The sequence below is a fragment of the Cryptotermes secundus genome, unplaced genomic scaffold (assembly GCF_002891405.2).
Source record: "Cryptotermes secundus unplaced genomic scaffold, Csec_1.0 scaffold418, whole genome shotgun sequence".
NCBI classification, from domain to species: domain Eukaryota; kingdom Metazoa; phylum Arthropoda; class Insecta; order Blattodea; family Kalotermitidae; genus Cryptotermes; species Cryptotermes secundus.
The window spans coordinates 17,581-33,216 of NW_019727399.1; the positions used below are offsets into that span (position 1 = coordinate 17,581).

The following is a 15,636-nucleotide window of genomic DNA, read 5'->3' on the forward strand; positions in this document are numbered from 1 at the left end:
CGCTAATAAATTTATGTTCCAATCCCCACATAACACTAGGAGACGCCCCTTTACTTTAACCTTGTTTAGGGTTTCCTCTAATAATTCAAGAAAAATTTCCTTGCTACTGTTTGGGGATCTATATATACAAACAACTATGATTTTCAAATCCACTACTTCAATGGCTGAAATTTCAAATACACTTTCCCTTGCTAGACTTTTTACAAAGGGAAGCTCTCTAGTTTTTAGATCATTTGAGACAAATACACAAGTACCCCCATATCTATTTGAGATCCTACAAAAGTTAGCCACCAATTTATAGTGATCAATCTATCTCTCCAGTAAATGAAAGTAAGTAAAGTAAAGGTATCCCTGTAACAGGCCCTGCGAGACGTTGAGGTTCGCACATCTATCTCTCCAGTACCTTTTTAAGTGTCGTGCAGAGCTTTGTATATCAAATATATTGACTCAGCACATTTTTAGCATGAGGCAATGATGTAGTCTTCCATCACAGGACCAAAGTAATACTGAGCCAGCTGATCAACTGACCCTTTAACTATGCTGGCATACTATTCAGAATGCTCCTTGAATTTTAAATTACAATACTGTCACTGCTGTATACATTTATCAAACTGCAAGCACCGCCCAAATACAGTCAATAACATCCACTGAGGTTAGTGTAAGATAAAAAGCAAGTGAACGGGAAGGATGTGGTATATATATATATATATATGAGTTTCGAAAATTCAATGTGGAAAAAACCCGATACGGTGGCACTTACCTAACAAATGATGTGACATCTGTTCTCAGAGGAGCATAATATTGATCATGTGTACTTGCTTGGCAAATTACTGGGTGCTTATGCACAAACACATGACCTAAATAACTTTAAAAATTACTACCATGTTGAAGAAAGCAGTCTTCTGGGATTTGGCACTGTGTATATGTGGTGTTAACCAACATTTAGGAGGAACATATCGCCTCCATCTTCAGGGTAAAGGAAAAATATAAGAAATCCGCAAGCGAAGAGACCGTGAGAACCGGTAAAAGCAGACTGGTGTTGGAAATATACACAGCTATGTNTGCTGCCAACCTTAGAATTTTATTCATAAAAACAAAACCCATAGCCTAATCACAAAAGGTTGTTAAATATAAATTTTAAAAACAAAACAAGAAGCCTAAACTTCTGGACTTGTTGGCGGCAAATTCTAATGTTAGGCTTTGTGTCTTGTTTTTGAAAATAAGCATCTAAGGTTAGAAAACAAAAAAAAAAAACACAGTGGTTTTAGTCCGCAAGCGAACTATACCAACCATGCGAGCGACGTTTGTTCGCGAAGTTAGTGCCAACTTTAGAGTGGGTGTCATGTGGTCAGCGCAACGAATCTCCATGGCCGTTAATTTCGGATTTCTAGACTCGCGAAGTTAGTGCCAACTTTAGAGTGGGTGTCATGTGGTCAGCGCAACAAATCTCCATGGCCGTTAATTTCGGATTTCTAGACTGGCGAAGTTAGTGCCAACTTTAGAGTGGGTGTCATGTGGTCAGCGCAACAAATCTCCATGGCCGTTAATTTCGGATTTCTAGACTGGCGAAGTTAGTGCCAACTTTAGAGTGGGTGTCATGTGGTCAGCGCAACAAATCTCCATGGCCGTTAATTTCGGATTTCTAGACTGGCGAAGTTAGTGCCAACTTTAGAGTGGGTGTCATGTGGTCAGCGCAACAAATCTCCATGGCCGTTAATTTCGGATTTCTAGACTGGCGAAGTTAGTGCCAACTTTAGAGTGGGTGTCATGTGGTCAGCGCAACAAATCTCCATGGCCGTTAATTTCGGATTTCTAGACTGGCGAAGTTAGTGCCAACTTTAGAGTGGGTGTCATGTGGTCAGCGCAACAAATCTCCATGGCCGTTAATTTCGGATTTCTAGACCGGAGCCGCTATTTCCTTGAAACAGCTCCACAATTATCCTCATGAGGCTGATTGGAACCTGTTCCAGACACACTATTTCTCAGAAAATCTGGTAGCACCAGGAATCGAACCCGGACCTCTAGGTCTGTAGCCAGGATCTCCAACCACTAGACCACAGCGGCGGTCTCATCTAAAGTTAGCAGCTCTAATAAGGCCAGCAACATGGCAATATATTAAAGTTATGGGCCAAAGTCCATACTCTAAATATCATTTACTGGAGTGATCTAAAGTTTTCAGTATAAACTGTTACAGGTAGTCACCTACACTGTCTGCATTTGTTATTATTAAACTTACCATTACAATTAAGGACTGACATCAAACAGCTCCCTGGACAAATTGGAATTGGGTGGATTTCCTTTGAGTACTTCAGTTTACTCTATAAATTCTCACTCCACCAGTTTCTTAACATTCATTAACCATGCTAGCATCACTAGATAATTTCAATACAGTGGTGTCATTAAATAATCAACTTAAAAAACAACTAGTAAGTAAAAAGTGAAAGTAAAGGTAAAGCTATCCCTGTAACTGGCTGTGGAGGCCCAAAGGGTTGTGAGATGTTGAGGTTCCCACATTTCCTAGACAATCGGCTCACAGATGGCGGTAAGATTTTCAGCCTTATGCACCAGCCACCCTTTACCCCCAAAATATTTCGAGAATATTCCTGGTACTTATTTCTGTGAGAAGCTGAGTCAACCCCAGGGCCATATTGTGGCTGGAAGGTTTAGGTCAACTGAAAAAAAAAATCCAATGACCTCATCGGGACTTCAAACCGTGACCTTCCGGCTTGTAGCATAGTGCCTCAACCAACTACGCTACCGCGTACCCCACTGAAGAAAACAAACAACTCCTACTATATAAAAATATAGTTACCCCTCTGCTTAAATAATTAAGTACCACACAATGTAGATGTATTTCTTGACCTCTGCACTAGATGCAGGTGACCACCTGTGGAAACAAACAGTCCATGCAACCAACTGTATAAGCTTGGTGGACACCTATGCTGATCTGTAAGTTACAGAAAAGAGAAAAACCTCTTGACACCACTAAGTATAAAAACCTATTTGTCAGCCATACAGCCCATAGTCTAGCTGCTATACTGACTGAGCTATCTCTGCTACATGAAAGGTCAAATTACATTATGCCAAATTATTTCATGTTTGTCTCATCCAGAAGTAGCTGAATATTTTCTATCTTACATTGTATGGGAATATTTCAATCACACTGTACTTCCTTCAGTTTCGTTAAAATGTTAGTAAAGAGGAACAAACTGGTGCCTAAGCAAGCTTGATGTCACAGAACATAGAACTGATACTAGTTTGTGAACTACATGCAACACTCAATACATAGAGCTCCTGAAAATGCCTGAGCAATCATATTTAGTGCCACATTTACGTACGCGTATGACATTTCATTAATAAAATTCTTAAGTACCGAAGGAATTGCAAACAAGACAACAATTCACAATAATGACATGAATAAGAATAAATACAGATGTCTAGTCTGTCTCGTTCGTTTTCACCCTTTGTAGAACGAAGATAAAAACACGTGAAAACACATAATGTACCGATTTTGAACTGCTGAAATCGTCATTTACACGCGACAACATGTACACGTACTTAGTATGAAAATTAAAGGTACATAACGTTAAACTTACGAACTAAACTTTCCACATTACTTGCTGCGTCCTCCATCTTGCTTCGGTACATTGCTTAGTAGATCGCTATTTACAATATTACGTACATAATGTATAACATATATATAATAAGTCAAGAATGCTGGATACAGTGAATAGTTATAATTTTCAATCATACTTTGACGTATCAGTAGTAACGACGCATTTCGTTTTAATGCTGTTGATGAGCTACTTTACGTAAATGGTGGGGCATCACCAAAAATGAAACATTTCATAGTATACGTCTTCTAACAAATAATTAAGTTCCTGATATAACACCAGTGCTTTTTTTCGGCAGTGCATTTTGAGGGGCAGGATTTCCGTTAGAGAAGCCGCAGACGTATTTATAAAAAAAGTGCTAAATAACACAAAGGCCTAAGCTAGATTTGAGGTTCTCAAGGCAGTATTTTTTTTTTATTATTGCTAGTGGAGTGGGACTAAGTCCCTTGTACTGCGGCCACTTCTGGCCTATTGTACCAGCCCCAGATTATAGGTGAGGGTGATTGTGGAGCAATTGGCGGAATGAAGATTGGCAGGGGAAACCGAAGTACACGGAGAAAACATGCCTCAGCGCCACTTTGTCCACCACAAATCCCGCTTGACCAGACCCGGGATCGAACCCGGGCCGCCGCGGTGGGAAACCAGCGATTAACCGCGTGAGCTATGGCGCGGCCCTCTTAAGCCTCTCAAGCCTCTCAAGGCAGTAGATGTAGATGCAGTATGTAGATTCAAGGTACTACTCTGCTAATGGAGGCAGCATGTTACATCGAAACTTCAGCAATGACCCACTAAACTATACGGCGTCACAGCCCAGAAAACTAATTTACGATAACCTATTGCACTGTTAACTCTGTGAACAGTCGATCAGTATCCACCTGCAACTGAACATCAAAACCCTTAAAATGCAACATCTCAAATATCGCATTTAGAAATTTAATGTACTCCAAATTGGACCACAAATTTCTACTTTTATTTACAGCTCTTCGCCTAAAGTATCGCACAGCTTTTTACATGGTCTCGTAAATGAAGGTGCGAATTTTAAAATATTTCAGGAAATCAAAGTCGTTCTGGCTATTGTTCTCTCAAAACTCATGATACCAGCATTTACTTTGAAAACAAACGTTCTCGTGTTTATAACTTGTTGTGTAGCATGAAATTATCAGCTTCCTTATTCCTTCCAGCAACCTCCTCACCTCCTCAACATCTTCCAGATTTCCAGATGGCCATTTTTATTTCAGTGCATTACGTTGGTCATTTCATTTACTTTCTCATAGATGTTTCGATAGCACGTGTTGGCGATTCTGTTAGCAGACCACAGCATAGCGAGCGTAGACATTGCTGTAATGAATGTATCGAATTGTCAGTCATAAAATAACATACTTGACAAGCCCTTAACGGAACAAAAAATTCAAGAACACTGATTGCAAGTCGAAAGGAAAATTTTACATACTTTTGATCAGTCAGTATATTTTGCACCGCATTACGTGTTCATTGTTCCCTCTAATCATTAATCATACGCAGAAAGTACTTTTTCTGCCGTATGCTGAAACCAAGGTCTGGTGCGGTAGAAAGGGCATGATGCATTCGCAAGACCTAAAAGTTTGTGACGATGGTACAGTAGTATAAATATTAGACATTATCCATCCATTATCAAAAATCACCACCCTGTTTATTTTTCATCAGAACGGAGTATTAGCCTATGACATTTGCTGCTAATCTCGTCCTCACAGTATTAAAATGCATGGCGTTATACACAACAAACCAATAAAATGAAGTTTTAGGATTTTTGGTTCTCACATTGTTCATCCACATGAAGTCAATCCACGGAAATAATCGCGGATCAGGTGTGTGAAATGTAGTGATCCGTGTTGTGAAGGGAGTGTCGTATGATACACGGAAATCAGAATCTGAGCGCAAAGAATGGCGTTGAGTGTGAGGAGTATTGTAAGGAACATGAGGACAGTTAGCAAACGTATTAACACTGTAAAGAACTACAGATCGGCTACAACGACACCATCAGGAGCGATATTACCTGAACCGCGCAAAACTCCATTTGGCCTGATTGGAATTTTATTTGCAGTGGTGCCAGGTTTACTTATAGGTGCAAATATCAGTAAAAAGATTGCAAACTTTCTAGAAGAAAATGACTTATTTGTGCCATCGGATGACGATGACGACGACGATTAATGAAAAGTAATTCAATATTATGTGAGTTATTTCCTTTAAGTTGTCTTTTCATTTTGAATGTGAAGATAATATTAATAAGGAAAGTTTTAAATGAACTCCCCCCAGTAGGTGGATTCTAAAGGGTTCTAACGATGGTGTATAACACAGAATTACAGGGTTCCTGGACTTTTTCCATCGTGTGGTATTTAAGAAAATAGAAAACACGGCGTTTCGAAATCTGGATCTGTTTCCATCCTCAGGTGAGGACTGATCCAGTGATTGAGATTAGCTCGTTCTAAGAGGCCCAACAGGGTAGGTGTATTCCTTCCTCACCTGAGAACGCAAACAGATCCATTTTCACTGTTCTAGAATACCGGATAATGGAAAAGGTCCAAGTTGATATTTTCCTTCCTGTATGCATTCGTATTACAGCAGCCCATCATAACCTCACTTTCTTAATAGCATTAAGCTGATTATGGGGACAGATTCCTTCATGTGTCTACACTCTCAGTAGGTAATTCATGTTAGAATAAACAGCGGTATGGAGTAGAACATGTAGAATTTGAGACGTGAACAGCAGTGGATATGACAAGTTTCATCTTCTGGTTTATAACACTAGTCCAGCCGTGTCAAACATGCAGCCTCCATAGCCACAAAGTGCGGCCCCTCAACTTTTAGAGCTAATTGATATTAAAATTTTAGTAGAAATACATAAATTAGCAGGCTGCAGGAAAAGTGATTCTGACAATTGCAGAAGAGTTTGTCCATCAGTTTGTAAAGTTCGTGAAGGACAAACTATTTTATTTCAGAAGGTTAATGCACTAAAACCCGCACAGCCTCACCACCCCAAGTATTTCCAAGAATCCCTTTTGGAGGCGTAGTAAGAATGCAAGGGTGACAACTGACAGACAAGTGCAAGGGATTTCTACCTTCAAAACTAGCTTGCAACCCCCAGCCATTCTCTAATGGGCTGCTAGCAGACTTTCACTTTTATGACTACTGAGAGAAGATACACCTTCCTACTAGTCCGGTAGTCTCTTATACATTGTCATTCAGTTCATTTTCACACAGCGACAGGTGCTGATGTTACATTGTGATGAACGTATAAAGGTTATAATTAAACATTAAATTATCAACCACGAGTTTTGTTGTACATGTACAGTAACTTTTAAAGGGCAGTGTCACTTTCAGAAAATTCAGGTAGCAGAAAAAGAACTACTGAAAGTGAGTGAGTTTTTTTTTTTAAATGGGAAATCGCTTATTTCTGTTACAAAATAGAAGGTAAAATTACATGTTTGATTTGTGGGCAAAATATAAGTGTTCCACTTCAGGTAATTATGTTGAAATTATTCCTAAATAATAAACAGAATTACATTTCCTTGTATCAAAATCTAATGTATATTTCTGTTTTGGAGTGCGGCCCTGGACTATTATTATTTATAGGGCTGAGGTGGCCCTCTGTACAAGTTGAGTTTGACATGCCTGTTGTAGTCCATTGAAAGTCATCCAGTGTTTTGAAGAAACATGTCACCTCCATCTTCAGGGTTGAAGAATAAGCTGAGCAAGAAACCACCTTGTAAGCAACTGGCATGCAGAGCTCTGGTTTATTGCTCAGCTTGTTGAACGTTGATGATGGAGGCAACATGTTTCTCCAAAACATTGGTTCACTTTCAGCGGACTACACAGCATTATAGCCCAGAAGATAGAACTCTTCAGTATGCCATACAGGTGTTTTTACATTACTGAGGCCCATTATCTTATTTGTGTTGACTTGTTGGTTTGCTTACATTTATACATGCCTGTGTCATGGTTAGTGTGTTTAGTGGTATCACTTGCCTAAACAATTAAGACAAGTTGTTTCCATATATTCAAGTACCTTCTAATATAATACACAAATAAAAAAATCTTTTTTATCACCTGTGAACTGCGGTATTGGGATGCTACTCTGAGAGATCTAGCAGCCATAGCATCATATTTTTTTTTCAGTAAAAATACTGTAACTCAAGTTAAAATCTGGTTGTCAATGTGTAATAGTGGGAAATTCAGATTCCCTGATACTGGATGAAGGTTAATATCTTAAGTTCACCATATCAGAAACTTATTACTGGTATCTGTCAGTCAGGTTAAGGACCCTTCTTCTGCATCTGTAAACACTGAAGAAGACAGTTTGGAAATCTTTTGTTTTTACAGGTTACATCCGTATGATGAGTAAGGTTAAGTAGCTTTGTGGTTCTGAAGCTCTTCCTTCAAGCAGACTCAAGCTGACACTTCCAGTATTGGTCATTGATTTTGTTTATATTTCCTGTTGACACAATCATACATTGTTAAACACACTGGAGTATTCTGGTTTACAAAACTTACACAAATAACTGAATTCATCAATTCCAAAAGGGAACATATCCAATTCTCAGCCATTCAGCATGTTCTCTTTTCTGCTTGTCACATTTTTAAGCCTTAGAAAATGTATGCAATATAAATTTATTTTTGGTTCCTTTAAAGCTTATGATCTCGTTAGATGTGACCCCTTGTCAGAGGATCCTGCTGCCACCTCCAGATGCTGAAGATGTAGCCATGTTCCTCAAAAACATTTGCACCTCTCTACCAAACTAGACACTATCGCATCCCACAAGACTGTAATTTAATATTCTCCAATGTATGAACCTGAGTCATGTATAATTTTCCTTGAACTCTGTATTTTTACTGAAAACGTTACTCTAAACTACTGAATGTCATCACATTTTACACTTAAATATGCATTGTACCATTCAAATTAAGTTACAGACCACTGAAATATTAGTTTAGGGATAGTTCTTTATAATCATTTCCAAGTTACTGTTAAGTTTAATTTTGTTTGCAAATAAAATTACCCTGTTCATTTTGGAAGTAATTTGCATAGCATGTCACTGTGTACTTGACATCTTCAGAAAGTCTGCTGTATAGTCTGCCAAATGCATATGTCATAATATTGTAACAGTTTTTGTTGTGATGGGGACATTAACAATTATGCTCCAGTGTGCTAAGGCACAACATTTATTGTTACTGTATACTTTAGTTAATATGTAAATACAAGTATCTGTACAATGTATCCCTTAATTGAAATAAAGGGACTTCATGTCAAATCAAATGAAAGCAACTTTGAACTAAGTTTTTGATGTATAATTTGGTGTGACATCAGTAACAGTCATGTGTACAATGAAGGAAACTAGCTTTTAACAAATGCTTTAAATTTCTGGGATGTTAAGCCTTCCAGTCCTTTTTATTTCCAACCTGCTCACTTGTTACCAGGTACAGATTTGTGGAAAAATATAGAAACTTCTGTCATCTGTTGTTCCTTTACATTAACTGCAAGAAGAAATTTAATCAGTGTAAAGAGCAAGCAATCATAACATACTGAAATCATAAAAACTGGTGGCAGAAAACTTGAGTTTTGTTTTGTTTTAATTAGAATTATCCTTAAAGTTTTCCAAATATTATGGTGCCAATGCAGAATATATATTTGGACAAGGTTTTGGGCTCTCACAGCAGTGAATTGACCCTGATGATGGTGGACATCTCTGAAACATTGGTTTTTAACTGGACACTGATGTCACTGATTGCCCAAGATTTTCGCACATTTACTTGCCCTGAAAGCTTCAAATCTTGCATAGCGAATATTATAATTACATTCTTCTAGGATGTGATGTCATGTATCAACATTTCAGAAGAAATTCTGTCAATTCATGTTCCTCCAAAACGCTGATAACCACTTATGAAACTACAGTGTCATAATGCAGCATACCATTGTGGGACGTCAATGTTTGCTCGGACAACCACTTGGATCTATAACAACAAATGTTCACTGTACTTAGAGTGGGAAGCTTGCCTGAAGAGTACCAGCAACGGCAAGTCCTTTCATAGCGGCCAGTTCAGCCCGGCAGTGACGGTGAAGACTGCAGGCCCTAAAAAGGGCCGTTTGTTGATCCATGTCTTCTTGTAGCAGCCTGATGTCCTTCTCCAGCTGCAGCAGCGAGTCTGGCTAGCTGGTGGTGCAGTGATGTGTGCACCAGTAGAATCAGCTGTCTGCTGGCACTGTTACTGGAGACTTATGGCAGCGGCTGCTTCATGACATCAGCGTAGCTACAATGGCTGTGATCAATGGACTGATGGTAGTCAGTTTGAGGCCCACATTTCTGTACCATTACTGCTGGGGGGAGCTAGCGATGGAGCTGCGATTATGATTGCTGATTGCCTAGTGCTTGTGTTTGTCTCCAGAGGGCTGAACTGCAAGCGATGTATAAATATTTCCTCATCCTGTTACGAGGTTGGAGTTGTCAGTATTATATTTAAGCATCCTGTTACACTGTACACAATGTATGACACAAACTCTGTCCTAAATGCAACAATTTATTGTAGTTCTTTTGTCTTCCTTTCTTCTACACTACATGTTTCGGCCATAAATGGCCATCATCAGGTGTATACTCTCATGCAGCTGTTACACTGCACGTATTTTAAAATTTAAAAACACCAGCTTTCTGAATTGTTCATTTCTCTGTTGTTAATAGGTCCCATATTAAAGATAAGCAGCGGCACGCACACAGGGAGCCTACATAGAATAATACCTGAACAGTGCTGAAAGCAAGAAGTAGCTGCTGCAGCACTGTAGACCTAGAGCAGGTATCCCTGCGAATTTCAAATTTAAAAAAAATATATTTAAATTGAAGATTTTAAAAATACCAAAATTAGAAAATCAAATTGACGTATGTAAATTAACAAAGATTTTATACATATCTGACAAATATCAGCGAGGGGATTCTGATATATCGGGACCTATTAACAACGGAAAAATGAACAATTAAGAAAGCTGGTGTTTTTAAATTTTAAACTACGTGCAGTGTAACAGCTACGGGAGAGAAATACACCTGATGATGGCCATTTTCGGCCGAAACATGTAGTGTAGAAGAAAAGAAGACAAAAGAACTATAATAAATTGTTGCACTTAGGACGGAGTTTGTGTCATACATTGGGAGTTGGCTGTTGTCTGTTAGACTGGTGAAGTTGTGTGTTAGAATGTGGAAGGTTCCCACACCATAATCATAACCATCATTCTTCATGTTCAGAGATTGCAAACTTATACCGAAAAAAAAAAAAAAGAAACGTTAACTATGAAGTGTCATCTTGCAGGCTTCACAGTATGTAGTTCAAAGTGAGCCTGACATTTCAAGGAAACATAACACCTCCATCTTCGGGTCAAAAAGCTCATCTGACTGCCTGCTTCTTGCTTGGCATATTCTTCAACCCTAAAAAATGAAGATAATATATTCCTCTGAAACTTTGGACTGTCTCTGAACTACACGGCATTACAAGCCAGAAGACCATACTCTTCACAGCCACCACAGGAACCTCAAATCCAGTAGATTGTAAACTAATAAGGCAGACATTAATTGTATGAATGTAAGAACCTCAAAATTAATTTTCATCACTATGAATCTGAAATATTTTCAAGATAATATTTAGACACTTCTCCATTATATATATATGCTTAATTCACTCTTTTTTTGTTTTGACACATTTGCTTTAAGGCTGCAGTGATAGTGTCAATGGTGCAGGAAGCAGCTTTGAGCCAGTGCATGTTCCTCTGTATCTCATGAGGGACAATACAATTCTTGCAAATGGTTTTTTAAAATAGAAAGTAATCCACTTATTTCCATCACACTTTACAGAAGGTATCAGCAAAAATTTGTACAAATTAGACTTGTATGGGTGAGCCATAAAAACCGGCCTCTGCACTGTGACCTTCAATGATCTATTGTGCTTACAAATTAGACTTAATTTGTTATTCATATAAATGTCTTAATTTAAATTTTAACATACCTACAAATGTTAAATACAAAATCTGCAGTGATGAATACTGTAACATTCCCGTTAAAATGCCTTTGGCCACAGATACTAATGTTCCTATTTCACATTCAGAAGGTTGCAGATTAAAATTTCAGTCCAGAGACTGGATATCCTGACAATTTTTTCATCCCTCAAGATAAAGGGTAGGACAGTACCTCACATCAAGCCATAACACTTGTTTGCACATCCCTTGCCAGTTCATTATTCCTAAAGCATTCCTTCTCTATGTAGTTTGAGAAACTGTGTTGTTAAACAGTAAATAAAACAAGGTACCTTGTAAATAATTTATGGCTGGAGAAAACTAGTATGAGGGCATCCATTATTTCTCTTCCTCTTCACCAAATATTAGTGTGACCAAATTAAAGATGAGATGGGCAGAACATGTTGCATACATCAGGGAGATAAGAAATAGATATAACATTCTTCTCAGATAACCAAGTGAACACCTACGCATAAATGGGAGGATATTATTAAACTTTGTATTACAGAAATAGGGCAAGAGGATGTGGGATGGATTAAAATGGCAAGAGTACAGTGGCAGGTTCTTATGAATATAGTAATCAAACTTCAGGTACCATGTAAGACGAACTGCGTGACCAACTGAGCATGGCCCGCACTACTGGATTGCGCAAACCAAGGGAGGTAAATAAATATATGCATGAGACATGTGAACACAAGTCTCCTCTTTTTGGAGGTGACCTTAAATATTTACATACAACATGCCATTCCCATACAGTAAAACTGAAAACATTAAATTTGAACAAATCTACATATTGTTTTGTTTGCCACAGTTGCAAGGACATACAAAGAGTATAAAAAGACAAGTATTGTTTAAATTTTATGTCATCCTGGAGGCATATATAAATATAAAAATTGTTACTTCCAGGCACTGCACAATTATTGCCCACACTAATTCCTACGCAGCAATCAAGAAAACTGAATACCAACTAAATTTTGAAGTTTGAAACCACATATTTTTCTCATCTATTCAAACTGCATTTTAAATAAATATTTAGAATTATTTTCATCAATTTCTTACAGTTTTCATTGGCATACTGGCTTCCAAAAAATGTTAACTATACTGTATATATTAGGGTTGTTTAAATGAAACCCATTCAAAGACTGTTCTTGGTGAAGAAACAGAAGTCATTAAATAGTCCCAGTGGACACTATGGTAGTCATCCTCTGACTAACACACCAGCTGATGGATCCCCTTTGCCAAGAACCCCCTGGGCTGCTGTTGGATCCATTATATCCTTGTGGCCTGGCTGAATGCATGAACACATTTCATCTGAACAACCCTCATATATGTACCATGAGTACACAAAAAGGAATTTAAATTTTATAAACCTGTTACTGATAATATTCATAAATCCGAGATATTCACTTCTGTGTATCCTTGAAATACTTATTTTCACAATGAATAACCTTATAAAGGTGCGCATAACACATTTGTGCTTAGAAGTTTCATGTTCACTGAAAATGCCATTCCCACATGGCACACTATGACTGCACTGAAAGAATCTACAGAAATACTGATAAATCATGAAAACTCCCACCACAATCTGTACACTTCCACTTTTCTTTAATTATTCAGGTGGTCTTTTGTGGGGCCCCCAACCATGGAAACATTTTGTAAATCTCCTTGATTCCTTATTTTTCAATGTGAGGAAGAGTTTGCGAGCTTTATCTGGCTGTTTTACTCGCAAATGCTGGATGTATACCTGCAAGAAAAAATATTTATTCGTGTACGATGTATTCCAATGTATAAGATTAATGTAAAAAAAAAAAAGTAAAGCTATCCCTGTACCAGGCCGTGAAGGCCCATACGGTTGTGAGACGTTGAGGGTACCACACTATCTAGACAGTCGGCTCAAAGATGGTGGTAAGGTTGTCAGCCTTACACGCCGGCCGCACTTTACTCCCAGGAAAATTATTTAATTAATTCCTGGTACTCATTTCTGTTAGAGGCTGAGTAAACCCCAGGGCCTCGTGCCACTGAAAGGATTAGGTCAACTGAAAAAATCCAATGACCTCATCAGGACTTGAACCTGCAACCTTCCAGCTTGCAGCATAGCCCCTCAACCAACTACGCTACTGCGTGTCCCCATAAGATTAATGAACAGTCTGAAATCCTTTACATATATATATAAAAACACTAGATGAGTTGAAAATCCAAAAAACCTGCAACTTCTTCATTTTTGTACCTTAGAAGTTCCAGTTTCACTATAAGTAACTTGTATCTATTACAGGGGAGTAAATCAGATATATTGTGACTTGTAAACCAGACTTCGTCTGAAACATGCCTCGGTATACATCATACCTTGAGTGGGCAACCTAATGGATGTGTTCACCAAGATTTGCAGTATGGTGATTTTGGTTCCTACCGCATGTTGAAATTAAAATGTAACTTCCTAATCATGATTCAACAGTCTACATCAACACCTTATGATAAGGCACCTTCAATAGTGTTTTAGACACACAATAATCTTGAAGTACAGAAAGAAATTAAACAGCTTTGCCTTGTATATAGATACTGTATAAATTCTGTTGAATAATTATCAACATGAATGATATATAAATTGAAGGCAGGAGCTTGGTCATGGTAGGACAGAAATCTTTACACAGTTTCATGAATGTAAGCACAATGCAAATTGTAATCATAATGAATAATTAAACTGAACTGACTTGGGCAGATTTGTAGGCAAGTTTGATCTCCACTTCACTGCATTTGGCACCAAGCCACAAGAACACCTGTTCACCATTGTCCAGCAACATGATATCATCATCAGCTAAATCATCCTGAAATGTAACATTTGTGAAATACAGTCAAGTGTTGAATAGCCTCTTCATATAACATAGCTAAACCCAAAAAGCCAAGACACTCATTAGGCACAAATCACCAAAATGTAATGACAAGAACATTTGGATTCACATGGCTCACATTGTCACTGTAATTATACTCACATAAAGAAAGTCCTTATCAAATTAGGATTGCAAGTGAGGTAAAATGCGTAAGAAAGCATCTGACATGATGAACCAGTATTTGTTACATACATATGCATCTGAATGGTATAAAAAGCAGCAAGGTTGAAGTACCCTATGCATAAGATAACTGTCTGAAAACAACTACTACAAGTTGCCATAAACTGACTATATCCACTTCATATTATATCTTCATATTACACTCAACTCTCGATTATCCAGGATAATTAATGGTGGGGTTGGAAAATCACAATTAATCGAAAACCCGGTTAAGACAAATTTTATTAAAAGTAGTGCTGTAATACTGTACCTTCATAATACTATAGGCCTATCTGTATTTAAATTTATTCAACCTCATTTTTATGTCATCTCATGGCCTACTTAATACTCTTTTTTTACATTACACTGAAGTATGAATTTGTTATTTCAATCACAGTGTTCAACAACATCCAACACTTTTTACGAATATTCACACTTAACACTTAAAAACAATTAATATTGTCATTTGCTTTTTCGCAGCATTTTCCTTTTTATGGATATCCGTACGAAGCCTACGTAATATTAGCTTGTCACTTAATAAACTGTTCTCTTCACTCTCAAGATAGTCTAGTAAGGATTCCAAATGATTAAGAGCAGCACCATGTGATATTTTCTTACTAGAAGCACTGTCCACGTTTTCCTCGTTCTCACTTTCTTCCCGCTCTTCCAGCTGCACCCCGACTGAACTTACGATTTCGTCACTGCTTAACATTTCGAAGCCTGGCTCACACGAGTCAAAGTCAAACCACTCTCTTATATTTTCCTCGTTGACTTCTTCACCACCATGAACTTGGTTAGCCAATTTTGTCAATTCTACGGCTATCTCATTTCATTGAATCCAGTGAATCCATGGATTTTGTCATCTTCATTAGTGATGAAAGGCATCAGTTTCTTCCATGAATTTTTCAGTACAGATGGCTTTACTGTATCCCACGCTGTTGAAATCTAATTAACT

At 37.9% G+C, this 15,636-nt stretch overlaps 2 protein-coding genes across 5 annotated transcripts in view; both read right to left on the reverse strand.

Moving 5' to 3' along the window:
- The window catches only part of LOC111864680 (ADP-ribosylation factor-binding protein GGA1), a gene marked incomplete at its 3' end in the record, with an annotated part of 18,357 nt that extends 13,497 nt beyond the window's left edge, over positions 1 to 4,860 (reverse strand). Inside the window, 2 exon segments of one of the 4 annotated variants that reach the window (XM_033751532.1) lie at positions 3,597 to 3,803; positions 4,723 to 4,860. In XM_033751532.1, coding sequence (XP_033607423.1) covers positions 3,597 to 3,648 — 52 coding nt within the window. 4 annotated transcript variants of the gene reach the window in all.
- A 7,461-nt stretch (positions 4,861 to 12,321) lies between these two features.
- The window catches only part of LOC111864673 (protein flightless-1), a 38,792-nt gene continuing 35,477 nt past the window's right edge, over positions 12,322 to 15,636 (reverse strand). Inside the window, exons 22-23 of the mRNA XM_023852084.2 lie at positions 14,346 to 14,459; positions 12,322 to 13,381 (exon numbers count right to left, since the gene is read on the reverse strand). Of these exons, the coding sequence (XP_023707852.1) occupies positions 13,247 to 13,381; positions 14,346 to 14,459 (249 nt within the window). The 3' untranslated portion in view covers positions 12,322 to 13,246. The remainder of the gene's footprint in view (positions 13,382 to 14,345; positions 14,460 to 15,636) is intronic.